The 19509-nt window shown below is 34.3% G+C and overlaps 1 protein-coding gene across 6 annotated transcripts; it reads left to right on the forward strand.

Moving 5' to 3' along the window:
- Positions 1-5103: 5103 nt before the first annotated feature.
- Positions 5104-14908, forward strand: LOC143594765 (uncharacterized). Of its 6 annotated transcripts, XM_077074001.1 has the most exons (8): positions 11624-11851; positions 12091-12326; positions 12433-12626; positions 12726-12818; positions 12900-13004; positions 13857-14132; positions 14217-14271; positions 14718-14908. In XM_077074001.1, exons 3-8 carry the CDS (start codon positions 12462-12464, stop codon positions 14735-14737), a joined length of 714 nt encoding a protein of 237 aa, XP_076930116.1. In that variant the 5' UTR covers positions 11624-11851; positions 12091-12326; positions 12433-12461; the 3' UTR covers positions 14738-14908. The 6 variants fall into 6 exon arrangements, with proteins under 6 accessions (XP_076930119.1, XP_076930117.1, XP_076930118.1 ...); XM_077074002.1 differs by lacking the exons at positions 12091-12326; positions 12433-12626 and adding an exon at positions 11190-11219 and having other exon boundaries at positions 11684-11851; XM_077073999.1 differs by having other exon boundaries at positions 11625-11851; positions 12091-12626.
- Positions 14909-19509: the final 4601 nt, after the last annotated feature.

Raw genomic sequence — 19509 nt, forward strand, 5'->3', positions numbered from 1 at the left:
AAATTACAATTGTAAATTAGAAAAATGGAAAATGAGAAAAAAAAACACAAATAAAATTATACTATAAAAGGTTTCTTATATAGTTAAATGGATTGTGTTAGTCGACCCAAACTGTCCCTTTTTTTAAATGGATTGTGTTCATCGACCAAAAACCTCTTTTATTTTGTGCCGGGTTGGGTCATGTTTTGGTTTCAAATTGTGTTTGGGGTCTGTGTCGTGTCTCGGGTCGTGTCACGTCCCTAACTAAAATCATTATACATGAATTTGAATATCTACCAAAATGCAATTATGCACTATGTTACTAATATTTGATACATTTATAGACCAAGTGTGGTCGGTCGCCTAAGTAAACCCCATTTAGCCTTGAGAAGCCAAAAGCTCGCTCGACGTCTTTTCTAGCCGACTCTTACACCTGAATTCTTAAACCTCTTTTCCTTTCTTACGATTGGATATGGAGTCGCTTTAACCGGCATTGACAAAGTAGGGTGGATCCCATCAGTTAGATAATATCCACGTTTGTATTCTCGCACATTTACATGAAATGGACACTTAGGCGCGATTCTATTTTGCTCGTTGAGAATTATTGGAGATTCTCATACAACATTGATGTCACTGTTTAAGCCAAGAGGACAGAAGAGCGCATGCCAAATTCACAAAGCATTCATGGCCACCACTTGAACATGATCGGTGGGTATGTGTGAATGGTGATAACCTGTCATATAATGCCCTTACCAACAAAATGTTTACAACTGATGCTATCGAGCATCCCGGAAGATGATGTTTATCGTCGCGTGCTTGATACAAATATTCAATGTCATGGCCTGTCGGTTTACGTATGACGTATACTTTTTGTATAATTTAGTTTCGACATTATAGAAAAATCGGGTGGGCAAAAGTAAAATTGCACTAATTTTAACGTTATTTTACTAATCTCGTGAAAATAATGTTAAAAGTGGCGGAAGGTTAATCAGGCATCATGTGGTGGCGTTGATAGCCGAAAGACAATGGTACGTACATGCACCAATCAGCCAGTGTACCGATGATTAAGTGCTATGTGCCTTATGTCCAAGGCTTGATGCAAAACTACTATCGAGTCGGGGGTCTCATCGGAAGCAGCCTCTCTATCCCTATGGGGTAGAGGTAAGACTGTCTACATCTTACCCTCCTCAGACCCTACCATAGCTTTGCTATTGGTGGGATATACTAAGTACGATGATGATGATAATGATTATAGAAAAATTCCAGCCATTTACGGGAGTCCTAGGGGACATACATAAATACTCATTATATTTGTCAGGAGGATTACCGGTTGTGAGTTGTTTAACGGCCGATGAAAATTTTTTAAACATCGTGAAACTCTTTTCCATCCTCCCCTCTGTTGAAACCATTCAAATCTCGCTTCTATATCTCCAACAAATTTCAAAAACAAAATCTTCAACATACGATATACCTTACTCGAAACGACCCTTCATCGTATTTTGGTGACTATACGAAATAATCTTCCACTAAAAGTTCATGAGCTCTTCCTTATCAAGTTAAAAACACGTTTTTTGTTTCCGTGTCTTCACCTTTGGTGTGAGTTAATATTCATGAGAAATTGGAGGCTACTATCATTCGAGTAGCAGTACTCATCCATTGAATCGCATGGAAAGTATAACTTCTATTTTTCATGTCCTGTTTTAAAATCATAAAAATTTCCTAACCATCTAGTGATATAAAAAATATAAATTGAAAAGTGTTTGTAGAAAGATCAAAGATGAACGGAGAAAATTGATTTAGTATTTTGGTGTGTATATAAAAAAATATGACATTAGATATAATAAGGGGTTGAAAGACATGTTGGTCAACGGTCAAGAGGATATGCACGTTCAGTAACTTATACTTGTGGTCTATACCCGATTGGGGGGAATCATAATGGCGGCGGTGGTGTTACCGCCTTAATCGCTATACTCGGTTGAGGGTACCCGAAAGTGCCCCACCACCCTAACCAATTGTAATCACAAAATATTAAAGACAGCCACTACATCAAAATTGGGGCTCTTAAGTATCTTAGGTTCGAAAGTCACACAAAGCTACTAATGTTCTCCCATACTTGTTTTTTCGTTTACGCAACTATTTGTTAACTTTTCCACCAAAAATGACATGTAAAACGTACAAAAGAAACTCGCTATTCACAAACTTTGATTAGTAGAAATAGTTAAAAACAATAATAATGCTAGAATCTCATAAACTAATTAAGGCGAATGAATAATCAATACCCTAAAATTCAAATTTAATCCCTGTAACATGACTAGTCTCCTAGCTCTTGTTTAGGGGCGCTCGAATTGGCATCATGACACCGACATTGTGACCAACATGCAAGGGAAGATATCAAGATGGAAAGGAAATGTATTCAGATCATGACAAGGGGATCACTCCACTCCATCCAGACCGAAGCCACCTGGGTGTGGGTGTCCTGCATGTTTCTCATTCAAAAGTAAATCAAACTAACATTAAAGTTGTTATCAGTATTAATCTATTAAGCTAAACAAGTCCACATGGATCTCAATAAATAGTTTGGTCTTCCCATGTAGCAATAAAATAATAACCAAAAGCTCTTCAAAATGAGATCATCTTCATCTATAAATACCGTTCAGCATTTCATTAGTTTCACACCACAAAACTAGCTAGTGCCTATAATACTTATAATTAAGTTAAAAGCTAGCCAGTTTTCTTCACAATCATGGCCTTGAAAACAAGTGTCTTTCTCCTCACACTCAATATTCTCTTCTTCTCTTTGGTAAGTTCACAGCCAGTACCGACACCTGCAGCCAGTACTTGCCCTAGAAACGGATTCAAGCTCGGTGCATGTGCCGGTTTGTTCAACTATAATGGCATAGTTGTAGGAGATGTACCAACCTCACCTTGTTGCAGCATCTTATTTGGACTTGCTAATTTTGAGGCAGCAGCATGCCTTTGCAAAGCTTTTAAAACTGAGTTCTTCGGTTTTTCCTTGGAGGCGGCATCCTCGTTGAGCGCGTTTCTCAACGATTGTGGAAAGCCAGTCCCTTCGGGTTTCAAGTGGGGCCAGTGTTGATGGAACTCTTGAGTTTTTGCGAGTGTGTTTGTTGTAATTCGTTCAAGTGTGTCCCTTGTTTTGTTTTCTAATTGTTGCGTTGCCTTGCGTTTTCGTTTGATTTGGAGTGTGATGTTTTCTAATGAGATAACCAATTAACCATTAATTGTATTATTGTTTGGTCCTGTCACAGTTAAATGACGTGATTAGGATCATTTGTATTTTTGTTTGAATTATGAATAAACATGAGTGTTTTCAATATTTGTTAGCTTTGAGTACGATTTGTTGTTCCTTATTCCGATAAGAGATATATCGATGGTAAAATTGATAATAACAGTTGGTGGGTGACGATGGCATTAGCTAAAATTAAAATATATACTATATCATGGTAACGGTTGATATATATAGTGGAGAAAAACATTAAGCAAGATGGTGTAAAATTAATTGGTAGGTATTCCCTTATAGACAAATGAGCACATCTCATGACATGTTGCACACATTCTACACATATTTCTCTCTAAAACTCAAGAACATAGACCAGTTTCTGAATTGAGTACTAATTAAGAGGAGACCAACAGCATGGAACTACCAATAAGAAGTGGCGCTGGCAAAGGCTTGAGCACATATTTCAAAAGACATGGACATCTGAAACTGAAAAAAATTAGGTGGTTTTTGGGCACGATTGTTGATCGATGTCGAAAGGTCAATCAAAAATAATTATAAAATATCATTACTAGCTAGGGCAAGTAAGGTGTCGAATCCACAGGGAATCAGTGAAAAGTGCAAGTGGAACTCAATTTCTATTATAGAAATACTTAAAAGTGGACAGACGATGTCAATCGGTTTAGTTGATTAGTTTGTAAACAATTATGTGAAAATAACAGAACTCCAGGGTTAGGGTTTTGCAGCAAGTTAAGGAATTGATAAACTTCTTTGAACGGTTTCTTATAAAATATGTAAATCAAAAGACTTAACGATTGACTTTGTTGATCGTTATAACTGAATCCGAACAATTGACAAAGTTAAATGAATATCTATCTGATAATCGATTTTACTTGTTGAAACACAAATCAATAATATGGTTAATGATAAACGGGTCAATGACGAAAGAACTTAATCCTAATTGTTGATGACCACAAATCAATTAACTGACAAAAGATTAAGCAATCAATTAAGAAAAACCGTTTAAGCACTAAAGCAAACACAAAGAATTGATCAACCGAATGATTAACCAAATCCAAATCCAAAGTTATAGTCACTACAAATAAAAGGCCATTTAGTGGCATACATTTTTATGGCATTAGCTTTTATGCCACTAATTTAGGTTTTTAATGGCACTTTGCGTATGCCATCTTAATTTTTAGTGGCACTTAGTTTTAGTGCCACTAATTTATGATTTTAATGGCACTTTGTGTATGCCACTAAAAATTTTGTGTCACATGTTTTTAATGGCATTTAGGTTTTGTGTCACTAATTTTATTTTTTAATGGCACTTTTTGTATGTTATCTTTGCTTATAACACATTTTAGTGGCACTTAGTTTTAGTGCCACTAATTTACGATTCTAGTGGCACTTTGCCATGCCACTAAAAATCTAGCGCCACACGTTTTTAATGATATTTAGTTTTTGTGCCACTAAGTTAGATTTTTAATGGCACATAGTTTTAATGCCACTAATTTATTATTTCAGTGGCACTTTGCTATGCCACTAAAAAGGTGTTTTTAATTATTGCTATATGATCCTGATACGTTTTGACAATTGATATACGAATTAAACAAAATATGTTATAGACAATCAAATAATATAAAGTCATGTTTGAAAAGTCAAATAAAAAAAGTGTGATACAATTCTATTTATAACACTTTTAATGAGTCACGTTTACTAATAACAAACAAATAAAATATTGAACAAATATGCACATCACTTACCACAAATAAAATATTTTACAACTAATACACCATTGATGAGTCTTATCATATAAATTCCAACCTCAAACCCCTCTTTCTTTCTTTCTTCCTTCCTTCTTCCCTACAAGCAAATAACACGGCAGCTGACATACAAATCAGTAATCGGCAGATCAATCCGTTCTATAACATATTCTGATTCTGAGGGAAAATCAGTCCACGGCAGATCATATTTTGAATCGGAAAATCAGCCCACTGCAAGTGTCTTTCTCCTGTGGTATTAGAGATCTCTTCCATTCTATTTTTCTAATTTGTTATGGATTATTGTTTTTATTTTTTTAATTTGTTATGGATTATTGTTTTGTTATGGTTAATAGCATATTTATTGCAGTGCTTATTTTTCTGATTTATACTTAGAAATGATGCAACTAATTGATATTTTTATCTTAATTCATTTTTCATGAAACTTATTAAAGTGGTTCTCGATTTGACATTGCTAATTAATAAACTTGAAACATTCATGTTATGATTAAGAATTGATTTATGTTTAATAGAATGGAAATTATTAGCTACTGATGATTGTTTAGTTTTAATAGAAATGTGTGAATTGTTTGTTTGTAATTAAGTTTAATTAAATTGTGTGATAATCTTGAATTAGCAATTAGGATTTCAATTTCACCTTGACCTTAATTTGGGACCTGTTGAGACTAAACCAGGGGGATTTAAATGTGTGAATTGTTTTTTTTTTATATATTTCCATTGGGTATGTATTTGAATGATGATTATTTATATATATATACATTTGTGATAATAATCTGTTACTTTTCATTTTGATTAGTCATGGATAGGTCTTGGATGTATTTCGCACCAAGAACAAGCCAAACTTTTGTTAGCGGGGTGTCAACCTTCTTGAATTTTGCATTTGAGAGAGCATGTGTCAATGGGGACACGATAAAGTGTCCATGTACACATTGTCTAAACATGAAATTTCAAAGTAGGCAGATTGTTCTGGATCACCTAATGAAGAAGAAGTACTTCACCATGAAATGAATGAAATGTTGAATGAAAATTTTCCACCAGAAGGCGGAAGTGGAGAAGAGATACATGAGAATACTTACGGTAATAGTCAAGAGACGGACAATAGAGGAAGTAATTTTGATAACCTTGTCAAGGAAGCTGAAGAAAAGGTGTACCCGAATTGCAAGTACAACAAATTATCATGTGTGGTGCATTTGTACCATTTAAAATGTCTAAATGGATGGAGTAACAAATCACTGTCTATGTTGTTAGAGTTTATAAAAGATTTGTTACCTGAAGGAAATGTGTTACCTAAAGCAACACAACAAGTGAAAAAATCATGGCCAACATGGGATTAGGATACGAAAAGATCCATGCTTGTCCTAATGGTTGTATGTTGTTTTGGGATAACAAGGAGAAAGATGAGGTTTGTTCTTTTTGTGGATCTTCTAGATGGAAAGTTCATGAAGCTAATCCAAAAAATGAAGAAAGTCCTCCTCCGAAGAAAGCTTCAAAAATATTACGGTGGTTTCCTTTAAAGCCTAGACTTCAAAGATTGTTTATGTCATCAAAGACATCAAACCTAATGAAGTGGCATCATATAGAGCGTGTGAAAGATGGAAAGTTACGACATCCAGCAGATGCATTAGTTTGGAAATACTTTGATGAAAAGTTTCCTGAATTCGCTAGTGATCCTCGTAATGTTCGTCTAGCTCTGGCAAGTGACGGTTTTAACCCATTTAGGACAATGAATGTGGCACATAGTATCTGGCCAGTTTTTCTTATTCCATACAACTTGCCACCATGGTTGGTTACGAAGCAACCGAATTTAATTCTTTCATTAATCATCCCAGGTCCAAAAGGTCCTGGAAACAAAATAGATGTGTATATGCAACCTTTGATTAAAGAATTGAAGGAGTTATGGGAATATGGAGCTAATACATTTGATGCATCAACAAAACAATACTTCCAATTGAAGGCTTCCGTTATTTCTACCATATCAGACTTTCCAGGTTATGCCAATCTATCCGGGTGGAGCACAAAAGGAGAACTTGCGTGTCCTGTATGTGGTTTTGATACTGATTCAAAATGGCTAACTCATGGAAGGAAGTGGTGTTACATGTGTCATAGGAGGTGGCTTTCACCTGACCATCGGTGGCGTTCAGATATTAGATCCTTTGTTGGAGGCCAGGAGCTTAGAGTTGCTCATGTTCCCCCTTCTGGAGAGGAAGTTATACAACAGCTAGATGATATGGAATTTCTTGTTGACAATGATGCTGGTGGTCCATGGAAAAAAAAGTATATTTTTTATGTTGCCATATTGGGAACATTTGTTGTTACGTCATAATCTTGATGTGATGCACATTGAGAAGAACGTTTGTGACAACATAGTGGGGACTTTATTGGGACAAGAAGGAAAGTCAAAACATAACTATAAAACAAGGCTTGATTTAAAAGAAATGGGTATAAGAAAGGAACTTCATCTAAAAAAGCGACCTAGAAGTGATATTACTTTCATGCCAAAAGCTTGCTATCAAATGACTCGAGGCGAAAAGACTGAATTTTTAAAGACTCTCAAGTTCATCAAGCCTCCCAATGAATTTTCATCCAATATCTCTCGATGTGTACAATTAAATGAGCGCAAATTAATTGGGATGAAAAGTTATGACTGCCAAATGTTGATGCAAGAGTATTTGCCAATCGCATTGCGTGGAACTTTACCAAACCATGTAAGCTCGGTTATAATCGAGTTATGTGATTTTTTAAGACCATTTGCTACAAGGATTTATCTGAAGTTGATCTACATTTTCTTGAGTCTAAAGTTGCTCTCACTTTATGCAAACTCGAGAAGATATTTCCTCCATTTTTTTACTGTAATGGTGCACTTGGTGGTTCATTTAACTAGAGAGGTTAAGTTGGGAGGTCCCGTTGCATTTAGGTGGATGTACCCTATTGAAAGGTAAATAACAATTCTATAAATCTTTTCCATTATTTGCTAATTTTTAATTTTTAAATTATGAGTGACTTGTATGACTCTAACAGGGAACTTCTAAAACTCAGGTCATATGTACATAATAGAGCTCATCCTGAAGGATCAATTGCTGAAGGTTATATAGCTGAGGAAAGTATAACATTTTGCTCGAGATATCTATCAAAAGTAGTAACTGTCTTCACTAGAGAAATTAGGAATGATGATGAGGGTCACCAAAATCACATTGAAGAATCCAACAATCTTAGCCCCGGTCGTGCCATAGGCCGCAAATTGCCTTTGAAAGTGTTCGTTAAAAAAAGAAAGAGATCTTCAAATTCAAAGATTGATGAGAAGTCTCTCACTCAAGCACATCGTCATGTATTATTTAATGTTGAGTCAATTACACCTTTTCGAGAGTAAGATAATCTACGCTTGTTATTAGATACTCTTGCTCTTCATTTATCTATGATGCAAATTTAGTAATATGAGTTTTCTTTTTAAGGGGACACAAACGAATAGTCAAGGGACAATATCGTTCTCATAGGATGCGAGATTATGATATGAACAAGATTCATGTGCAAACGTTTGCTAATTGGTTCAAGAGAAGGGTAATTTTAAATGAATATTGAATATGTTATTACTTGTTATTTGGAATCATAGTGTAATTAATGTGAACAATTGTGTTGTAGGTTGCACGTATGGAAGAGCAAGATGAAGATGTAACTGAAGATCTAAAATGACTCGCTCGTGGTCCACTTAGAATTGTGAAAAGTTACTCTGGGTACCTTGTTAAGGGTTACCGTTTTCACACACAAAAGCGAGAGAAAGTTTTAAAAACTCAAAATAGTGGTGTTGTTATTGTAGAAGGTGCTTATATTAGAAGTACAGGGCCTAATCATGGAGTGGGTAACTACTATGGTAAATTGAATGACATTATTGAGATAAATTACTCCGGTCAAATACGAGTAGTTTTATTCAAATGTGATTGGGTTGACATCAATAGGGGTTGCAAGATAGATAATGGTGTAACATTGGTGAATTTCTCATACAAGACACATACAGGGGCTGAGTTAATTGATGATCCATTTGTCTTGGCATCACAAGTTGATAAAGTGTTCTATGTCACGGATCCTAAGCATAAAGATTGGGAGGTTGTCAGATATGTAAAAGTCAGAGATGCATTTGATATGGGAATTGTTGATATCAAGTTGGTCCTTATTCGACTGATTGCACATTTGATGTGCCCAACTTGCATCGGGTTGGAAATGATGGTGAAGATGGCATGGACATTACATCTGATATAGAACGTGAAGTAGATGCTGAAGAAAGTGATGACGACTCATTTCTTTTTTGATTACTCATCAATATTATAAATTTGTAAGTATTATTTACTGTCACTATATAATAATCTATATTATATGCATTAATTATATTTATTTATGTTTAGTAATATATTCGTGTATATATATATATAATATTAACAGTTGGTATTCTGGGTACATTTAGACAATATACTCTTTTATGCTATAAGGATAATATGGTCTTTTGGCGCAAGTTTTCTAAATTATGAGGGCAAGCATAATCAAATAATCAATTGACCATTTTGCCCAATTGACGCTTTTTGTACAGTTCAAATAATCAATTGACAATATACTCTGTTACTTTGGAATAAAAAAGATTGTTGGAATAAAGATTATAAGTTGTACCATTTGAGCATTTTGGTCATGTTTGACTATTTATGGTCAAACTTAACATTTGGAAGGCCCTGTTGTTTAAGTTCGTTTTATATGTTGGGAGAAGCTGGGGTCAGTAACTTTGCTGCTTCTTATATTAATCAAGGGTAAATTGGTCATTTTTTGCCCTAATAAAAGTCTACATCTTTTGTAGGAAAAGGCAAAATACTTTGAAAATTGGCGTAAAATATGGAAGGGTAGTTCAGGCATTATAGAGCTTTGGGTTGGATTTGAAAGTCGGACATGGTATTTACTCTATTACATTTGCGCGCATCACACTATTTGAAAGTCGGACATGGGTTCATGGATTCAAGACTCTGAATATGTAAAATGTTTTGGGTTGATTTTGGCTCGGCTCGATTCTGAGTCGATCGGCTCAGTTTGATTTGTATACGAGCCAAGAAACAAGCAGGCCCTCGCTCAGTTCGTGACCAACCGTATAATTCGACCAATCAAAACTGGTCTGATAAACAGTTATGTGTGAAGGCATCACATTATGTTCTTTGGCTTATTTCTTTTATTATATCCAAATTTGTTAATAGGTGATATAACTGAATTCAATCGAGATAAGGTTGAAATCTCGTCTCGTGCACTTGCCTCTGGCAGTTTTGGAACGACAACTTTTATGCTTATGGCCAGGATGTGTCTTGAATTACTTTTTGATGCAGATTAAGACGAGATGTTGTTGAAGTTGATGGAACTTGGTTTACAAGATCAGACTATATATACATATTTACTAATGGTGTAAACAAGATAGACCGAGCTTGTTTAATTAACGAGAAATCGAGCTCATTTATTATTTATTAATTAATTAGCGTATAAGCGTTTAAAATTTTTTTACTTTATTTAATTACTTATTATATCAAATAAAATATATAGAAGATAAATTCGTTTAGGCTTGCGAGCCTAAACGAACAAGCTCGGTTCGGGCGCGTTTTATAAAACAAACTTATCTTTATCCTCGTGCACAGGTTTTAACTCATTTTAGCTTAGCTGATTCAGATTTTTAACGAGCCGGTCTCAAGTAGTTCGAGAGCGGCGTTACATATTTACCCTTACACTTGTAATATTTACTTATAGGGACATGTTGAACTCAAAATTTAGTAAGTCAGAATATGTTAATATGTTTTCAATGTGAATGATTATATGTTAATATGTTTTCAATGTGAATAATTATAATTGTATACGCGTAAATAAACCGAAACACACATTACACACACTTATAGTTTATGTCCTTGAATTTACTTTTGGTTCTTCTCTAAATTATCTTAAATCACAATTAATATATGCACGGTTTAATAACTATTCCAAATTAAAATGATCAACTCTCACTTAAACTTTAAATGAGCGTTCATATACATATCGATAGTCCTTTGACTTCAAAACCATTAAGTCTATCACCAAAAAAAAAACCATTAATATATCAAGATTATAAACGAGCGCTCATCCTATCTTTTTATTTGTCTGCACATCACCAAATCTCTGATGATGTCAGCGTCTCTGGTAACCGTCTCCACATCACCAAATCTCCGGCGACGGTAACGTCTACACATCACCAAATCTCTAGCTTAATACGAGCTTAATTGTTTAACGAATTGAAATTAGTTTTAAGTACTTAACTGAAATACGAGCTTAATTGTTTAACTATTCTGAATTGTGATTATGCAATTGAGCTTACTGAAAATAGGTTTAAGTGTTTAACTGAAATTAGGTTATTTGTTATGAATCGTTATTATGCAATTGAGCTTAATTGTTATGAATTGTGATTAAGATGTTAGTTGAAATTAGGTTTACTGTGATTAAGATGTTAGGTTATTGTTTAGCTCAATTATTGAATCATTTAATTGTTGTTTAGTTATTTCTTAACTGACTAATCGTTGCAATCGATTATCGAATCAATCAGTTGCTGTTAGGTTCAGTATGTTAGGTTCAATAAGGTCATACACGCTGTTGAATAATTAATATGCTACTAATGATGTTTGAATTATATGTTTTTTAATAGATAGTATGGGTAAACGCAAGAGGCTATGTATAGTTTCTAGCAACTTGGAAGAGACTGTTGAAGAAAATGTTGTAGATAATGAGCGATATGAAACTCAAGGTGATGATACCAGCAAAATTCAAGGTGATCAATCAGATTCCGGAGAATGTCGATCTACAAATGGACAAGGTGACGATTTAACCTAATTTGACTGTACATGTACACCTGGTTATAATAATGTTTATTTAGTTGTAGTAAGGTACTGATCGTTAACAAGTTAAAATTTCTTTGACCAATACTAGTTAAAAGAGCCTATAACAAATATATAGGCTATTTTGTCCAGGTTATACTTTTGGTTTTCATTGATTCAGTTCAGTTACTTTTTATCTGGTTGTATCATATTTTTTTATTAATTACAACTTGTCTAGGTGCCCCCAAAAATGTCAGAGGTTATACCCAAAAGGCCGAAACATGGAATATGAATAGTGGTCAAAGAATAGCTGTCACATTTAACCAGTTTGGACAACCTGTGGGAGATGAAGGTAATGAACTAGTTCAGTACCTTGGGACACTTGTGAGGATGTCCGATCATGTGTCGATAGAATATACTGATTGGAGAAAGGTTCCTGAGCAAAAGAAAGAAGACATGTATTTACTTGTTAAGGTATAGTCTATTATCAAGCTTGATATGTGGTGACTCATTAAGAGGTATATGCTAATACATAGTTTTTATTTGCAATCCAAATTTGTTATTCATCCAAAAGAAACAGATGAGATTAAGAAATGGATCTTGTGTAGCATGGGGAAAAAATGGAGAACGTGGAAAGGTTCATTGAAGACACGAGCATATGATTCAAGCAAATCTGTTGATGAAATTGTGGCACAACAAACCAAGGATGACAATAGATTGGATCCAACTCAATTTAAAAAACTTGTTACTCGTTGGTTCACTTCGGAATTTCAAGTAACAATGATCTATAACTTTGATGTCTTATACAATATATATAATTACGGAACTATATTGAATAAATCTAATCAAGTATTAATTAACTATTTACCATAGAGTACATGTGATGCTAAAAGATCGAGCCGCTCAAAGATGAATGAGCCTCATGTTACCGGGACAAAATCGTTTGCTAGACTTTCTCATGAAGAGGTATTATTTTAGTTATTTTGAATTAAATTATTGTCTTCTTTTTGTTTCTTGTCCCTTACTAAACATCAAACACAATTGCAGGCTATGAATAATAATGGTGTACAACCAACACGAGGAGAACTATATATAAAAACTCACACTCGTAAAGATGGAACAATTGTTGATGAGGAAGCCGCTAAAGTTGTGGTAATGTATATTTAGTAACAGTGATCAGTTTCTTTCTTGTCAACGGTTTTTGGTAATCAGTTGTGTTCTTTTGTTTATACTTATTGATCTGATCCAAATTCCAACTGTTTCCACACATTCATTTATTAACAGGTTACTTAATTTTGGTTGTGTTTGATCTGAATTTTGGTTAATCAAGATATTTAGCTGAAAGTAGGGGTGTGCTTGCGTCGGGTTGGGTCAGTTCCGAGGTCAAACTGAACCAAAATTTCGGTTATTTGGTTTTTCAACTGTTCAGTTTTGGTTTTTTGTTTTCGGTTTACAAAATGGGTTCAGTTTAACTTTTGTTTTTTGTTTTGTTTATCGTTTGGGCTTTTAATATTTTGGGTCAACAAAATTACAAAAATGACCCAAATAATGAATTTGGGTCCGAAACTTTGGTTGATACCAAAACCGTATCCAAACCAAAGAATTGGCTCTTTGTAAAACATAAAACCAAACCGTTGGTTTTTTTATTGGGTTTGGTTATTTCTGTTTGGTTATGTCAGTTATTCCGGTTACGGTTTGGTTATTTCGGTTTCATGCACACCCTTAGCTGAAAGTGGAACGGGTCAAACGAGCTGAATGTCATTCAAAGTCTCTCTCTAATGTATAAACCTTCTGAATAGATTTAATACAGAGATCTGGAAAATTATTGTAACAATACTAAATTTACTAATTAGTTATATAAGAAATTAAAATGGCCAAAAAGCTGTTGACAAGAAAGAAATTAAGAGTGATCAATTTACTAACATTAAAAAAACCATTAGTTTATTAATATTGTGTGTGCTTAGGTCTTTTTAAAATTACTCACCTTTATTATTTTGTATTTAGGCTTCATTAAAAGCTATTGCAAGTGACTCTACAAGTAAATCCAAAGATCCATGTGATTTTTCAAATGATGACTACTTAAAAGTTAAAGGCCCGGAGAAAAGGGGATACGTTCGATTAGTTGGAAGGATGCCGACCGCAAAAAGTAAAGGTGACTCTTCAACAAATTCACATAAAGTTGATCGACTAATGAGTGTTGTCAATGTTATGTTGAACGTTATTCAAGAACATATTCCCAATGCAAACTTGGCTTCGGTTCTTAGAGATATGAACATAGAGGTACTCACATTTATAAACTATTGTTTATTATTTTTATTGTTACACATCTATAGATTGACATTTTTTCTCATTTATATGTTTTAGGTACCAAGTACAATTTCTTCGGTTAACCAAGTATCATCTTCACGAAATAATAATGGTAATTTGTTTTATGTGATTTGTTTGTAACTTGAGGTGTAAATCCTAACGGTTAACCGAACCAAAACCGGTTACTTTTCAATTGTAACTAATGATTAGGAACCGGTTAGGGATTTTCACATAGGAACCATTTAAACTAAACCGGTTAACGAACATATATATATATATATATATATATATATATATATATATATATATATATATATATATATATATATATATGATAAAAATATTTGCCTCGTTAGCCGGCTCGAGCTCGACAATGAAACTTGGGCTCGTTTATAGAACGGGCTTATTTTTAGGCTCGGGCTAGTTTAGCTTTTTCACAAGCGTTGAGATGGTTGATTTTAATAGGTTATTATCGATTTTAAATTAATAATTAAGTATGCTACACAAGTTAGCGTCCATATTATTTACATATTGAAAAGTTATTATTTTTCTTATTAGGCACCTTGCATGAAGATTGAAAATGGTGAAAGAGGTTAAGAAGTGTGATGAAGTTTTTAGTTTTTATTCGAATATTTGTTATTTTCCTTTTCATATGATTGATATTTGACTTGACGTGAAAGTTATTAGACATGTAATATGCATATGGAATGCGATTGGTGTGTGTTTAAAATGCGATTGAACTTTTAGTTGTGGTCAAGATATTATAATTTCTATGATTGACGGTTTTATTATTATTTTATGTTAGTAGACGGATAAAAATGCCACTGAAAGTCCAGAATGTTATAATGGCATACGAAAAAAATGCCATTAAAAGACCAAAAATAATTTAATGGCATATGGATAAAAATGCCACTGAAATTCCAAAATGTTTTTATGACATACGGATAAAAATGCCACTGAAAGTCCAAAATATTATTAGTGACATATGGGAAAAAATGCCACTAAAAGTTCGAAAATATTTTAATGGCATATGGATAAAAATGCCACTGAAAGTCCAAAATGTTTTAATGGCATATGGAAAAAATGCCACTGAAAGTCCAAAATGTTTTAATGGCATATAAAAAAAATGCCACTAAAATTACAAAATATTTTTAATGGTATACGAAAAAAAGTGCCACTAAAAGCAGAAAAAGTTGTGTGGCAGACGAGAAAAGTGCCACTAAAAGGCTTTAGTGGTAGCGCTTCTAGTGGCACTTTTTTTGTGTGCCACTCATTCCAACAAGGTTTTTTAGTGGCGCTTATTTGGATTCTTGTGACGCTTTTTGTATGCCATTAAATGGCTTTTTATTTGTAGTGAGTATAGAGTATCAAAACCTAACATGCAACTCAACCCTACGCCCGGAGATGGTTATGAAGCCTTTAGCCTTGCATCTTGATCTTCATACTCTTGATGGTTGTGTTAAGGAATGATTTCATAGATCAATTGAATGATTAGAGTGTGTTAAGATGGTTTATGATGGCCTCCAAGAAGTCCCAAAACTGATGGTTATTGAATGAATTCGATATTAAGGCTTTTGGGCTTTAAATATGGAAGAAATCACCAAAAAACCCTTTTTCCGTCAAACCAGACCATAAGCTACGGTCTTGCCACCGTAGCTTACGGTCAGACCGTAAGCTACGGTCTGGTCAATCTGCCTTACGGTCCTGCCAGCCAAAACTGTTTTCTTCATAAAATCTTCGTTTCAACTTCGTTTTCCTCCCTGTTTGCGGCCACGTCTTCGTATTTCAATTCTCTATCATCTCATAGATCATCACTTTCATTTCCACTCCATCATGAATGCTCCAAATTAGCTTCTTTAAGCTCCGTTAAGCTCCGTACACCTGTAACCACAAACACACTCAAAGTAATCGTGTTCACAATATATAACTAATCAAAACACACGACTTTACACACTTAATACACATATTTCTACCAAACATCACATCCCCACACTTATCCTTTTTCGTCCCGAAAAAGATTTAAAATGGAATCAGAACCAGAAACTGTCTTTGCAAAACACTTAGGTTATTTTAATTAATGGCAGATAACACAAAAACCGCGATTTTCAGTATTGTTATCCACTTAAACCCAACCACCGACAAATCAGGCCCCTAATCATGTTTAGATTTGAAGTTCAAGTTAACATATAATCCAAGGGTGCCACACCTGGAATCGCAAATCCACCTAATTTGTTTCAGATATGTCAAAGCAAAGATGAAATCAAAAAGATTTTTCTACCACCATAACCCAAAAGCTTGTAAATGTTGAAACCTAACTTCACAGATGGATAAATAATTTGAGCATTTACATATAATAATATATTAAACCTCACCCATGGAGGTTCACATCGTGGTTGCTAGCCCAGTGAGAAGCATATAAGCTGTTGGTTTTTTATTCATTAACTTTCATTGATCCTCACCCAGAGGCCTATTCGCCAAGCTGCCAACTAGAGGGAAAACACATAGGTTGTTGGATCTTAATCATATTTTTTTTTTCCGATCCTCATCCATAGATGTCATCTCCAAGTCACTATCCCAGAGGGATAGTGACTTTCACTGATCCTCACCCAGAGGCCTATTCGCCAAGCTGCCAACTAGAAGGAAAACACATAGGTTGTTGGATCTTAATCATATATTTTTTTTTCCGATCCTCATCCATAGATGTCATCTCCAAGTCACTATCCCAGAGGGAGACACATTAAATTATTGGATCTTTTCTCGATTATTTAGCTTTTAATGCTCATTTTGATGAATTCATGAATTGCCACACTTTTGTGCCCATTAAGTGAGATCAAATTTTAAAAGTTACAAGGTTTTAACCTATAGTGGTGCTTATTCATTGACTTAGACATTTCAGTTTCTCCACTTTTCTAATATGGGAACCCATAAAACTTAATGATTTTAATTATATGTATATTAATGCATTTTCAGAAATCTTTCATTATCGGTTGGGCCTACCAACACATCCCAAGTTAAGTGTGTTTCCGTCTTTTATTATCTCATATATATATATACTAGTTTTGAAAGACAATTCCAAATTTTTCTATCATTTTCCATTGTTTTGCAAAAAATTAAAAATTCGGGACATTTTTTTTAACGTTTTTCACCTTCTTAAAACTCTTTCCTTAATACTTTTCCGTATCCCCACACTTAAACGTTACATTGTCCCCAATGTATATTTTCATTTAACAATAGAGTGTGGTACACGAAACTTAAACTATTTCAAAAATCAAAGCAAAGGAAAGAAGCGCATGCACCTGATTCAAATCTTATATCTCAAACGGGTCATGTTGATGAGTAATTTTGCAACCTCGACCCGCACTTCTTGAATTATATTATGACAATATCTACTCCACCGAATCTTGACTAAACCACCATGAGCTTCCCCACACTTAGGGCTTACTATGACCACAAAACACAAACAAAAAGTAACACACAAAAAGAAAACCAAAAATAAAGAAAGAAAAACAAAAGAAAAAGGTCGGGTTGTCTCCCTGTCAGCGCTAAGTTTTTGTTAAGGTCTTCAGCCAGAACGTTACCAGATTTGGCGGTTATGATGGTCTAATGGAGTGCTTACCTTCCTCCACCTCATTCTTTTTACTTCTCCAACACAATGGTAGCTCTAATGTCTCCCACCTAGGCCCAAAACATGCCAACCTCCTTTGTTCATTCTCGAATCCGGGTGGTTTCTTTACCGTCTCCTTCTTTGGTGGTTTCTTCCTATTTTTTTTATCCTTTACCTCATTTGTGACATTCGTCAATTTCGGGTCTCGATTCGTATTCGCTTTGTAAACTATATTGATGTAAACCGACCCGTTTTGTAAACCGAAACCTTGGATATAATAAAAATGATGTATTTAATGTTACAATATTGTTTTACACTTGTTGGGTCTTGAAAACATTCACTTTGGTCTTTAAAACGCTTAAAAATCACTTAAAACGAACTTCGGGGGCCAAAACTGCCATTTTTGAAAAGCTGATGAACAACCCCGTCGCGCTACGCGACGGGGGATGGGTGTTGTGGTCGCGGGGCGCGAAGGGAGCCCAGACCTGCACGTTTTGTTTGTTGTTTTGTGTTTGTTTTTTACCCATTTGCATGCAATTTCTTTTGTTTAACACCCATATTTGACCCAACTCTTTCCCATATATATACACACTTTTTCCCCCTCATTTACACCTGTTACATCTTCATTTTCTCTCCTAAATACAAAGATCTTAAGGTTGTTTTCTTAGTGTTCTTGAGTGTTTGACTTCCAAAAGTCAAACTGAGTTTTATCTTTAATTCTAACTTGTTCATCTAACATTACTAACTCTTGAATATGGTGGTACAACATATATATAATACACACCCCTTGTTTCCTTTTAGGTTACTTCACCGACTCCGGTTGGTTAAGTTTTCGAACGTCATAAGGCAAGGCTTCATGGAGGACTTCGTGTTCTTGATATCTATATACACACACATAACTTATTTATACGTATCATTTATGCCTAACTTCTGCTCATTTTAGTTTGTTGGTCACATTTACAAGTCTTGGATATGTGGAGACCATCTATGAACTCATTGTGAGATGGAAACCGAACCAAACCGAACTTTTGTTAAAAAGACTTGTTGTTGACCTTTTAGTTGTAGAACTTAAATATTTTCATTTGTACATCTTTATACAAGATCTATGATATATGGGTATGTAGAATCCATCAATGAACTTGTTGTGAGATGGAAACCAAACCAATCCGACTTTTACTCGCTTAAGACACACAAGTGTGTTTTTAGCTATCAAGACTTGCATATTTCTTTAAAAATAGTTTACAAACTTATTTTAATTATTTTCTTAAGTACATGGAAATGTTGGATCCAACTTGGTCTCATAACATAGTTGGACCGACAAAACCGAGCATTCACTTAACGTACGTTGTTAGTTCTATAACAATAGATCTACATACTTGGTTAAGTGTTATTATGTTTTAATGAGTTATCTCATAATAATTTATATTTTGGAAAGTTGACTTTGAGTTTGACCATTCGTCAAGACCCTAACCGATACCCGAACACTCGTAAAAACCCGTTTTAGTATCTTTGTCCCAATCGAACTTGCATTTTAGCATTTTTCCCACCTTATTACTTAATATTGGTTAAGTAAATATTAATGTTAGATACTTTAACCCGGTTTTGAGCAAACTCACATTTTTAAGTGGTTATTATTATAAATTCTTAGATGGTTACATTTTAAACCTCGAACTTTAAATTGTTTACTTTTTACAACATTCATTTTGTTTAAAGATCTTCAAGGTAATCTTTCTAAATCCAATACTT

The sequence above is a fragment of the Bidens hawaiensis genome, unplaced genomic scaffold (genome assembly GCF_021521415.1).
Source record: "Bidens hawaiensis isolate Kalapana, Puna unplaced genomic scaffold, B.hawaiensis_p1.1 tig00044173_1, whole genome shotgun sequence".
NCBI classification, from domain to species: Eukaryota; Viridiplantae; Streptophyta; class Magnoliopsida; order Asterales; family Asteraceae; genus Bidens; species Bidens hawaiensis.

What these genes read in the sequence shown, in the direction of transcription:
- LOC143594765 (XM_077073999.1), top strand. Translation starts at nt 12,375, where the DNA reads ATGCTAATACATAGTTTTTATTTGCAATCCAAATTTGTTATTCATCCA. An exon ending in CTAGACTTTCTCATGAAGAG is followed by an intron (nt 12,819 to 12,899) that starts GTATTATTTTAG and finishes ACACAATTGCAG; the next exon opens with GCTATGAATAATAATGGTGT. An exon ending in TTAGAGATATGAACATAGAG is followed by an intron (nt 14,133 to 14,216) that starts GTACTCACATTT and finishes TATATGTTTTAG; the next exon opens with GTACCAAGTACAATTTCTTC.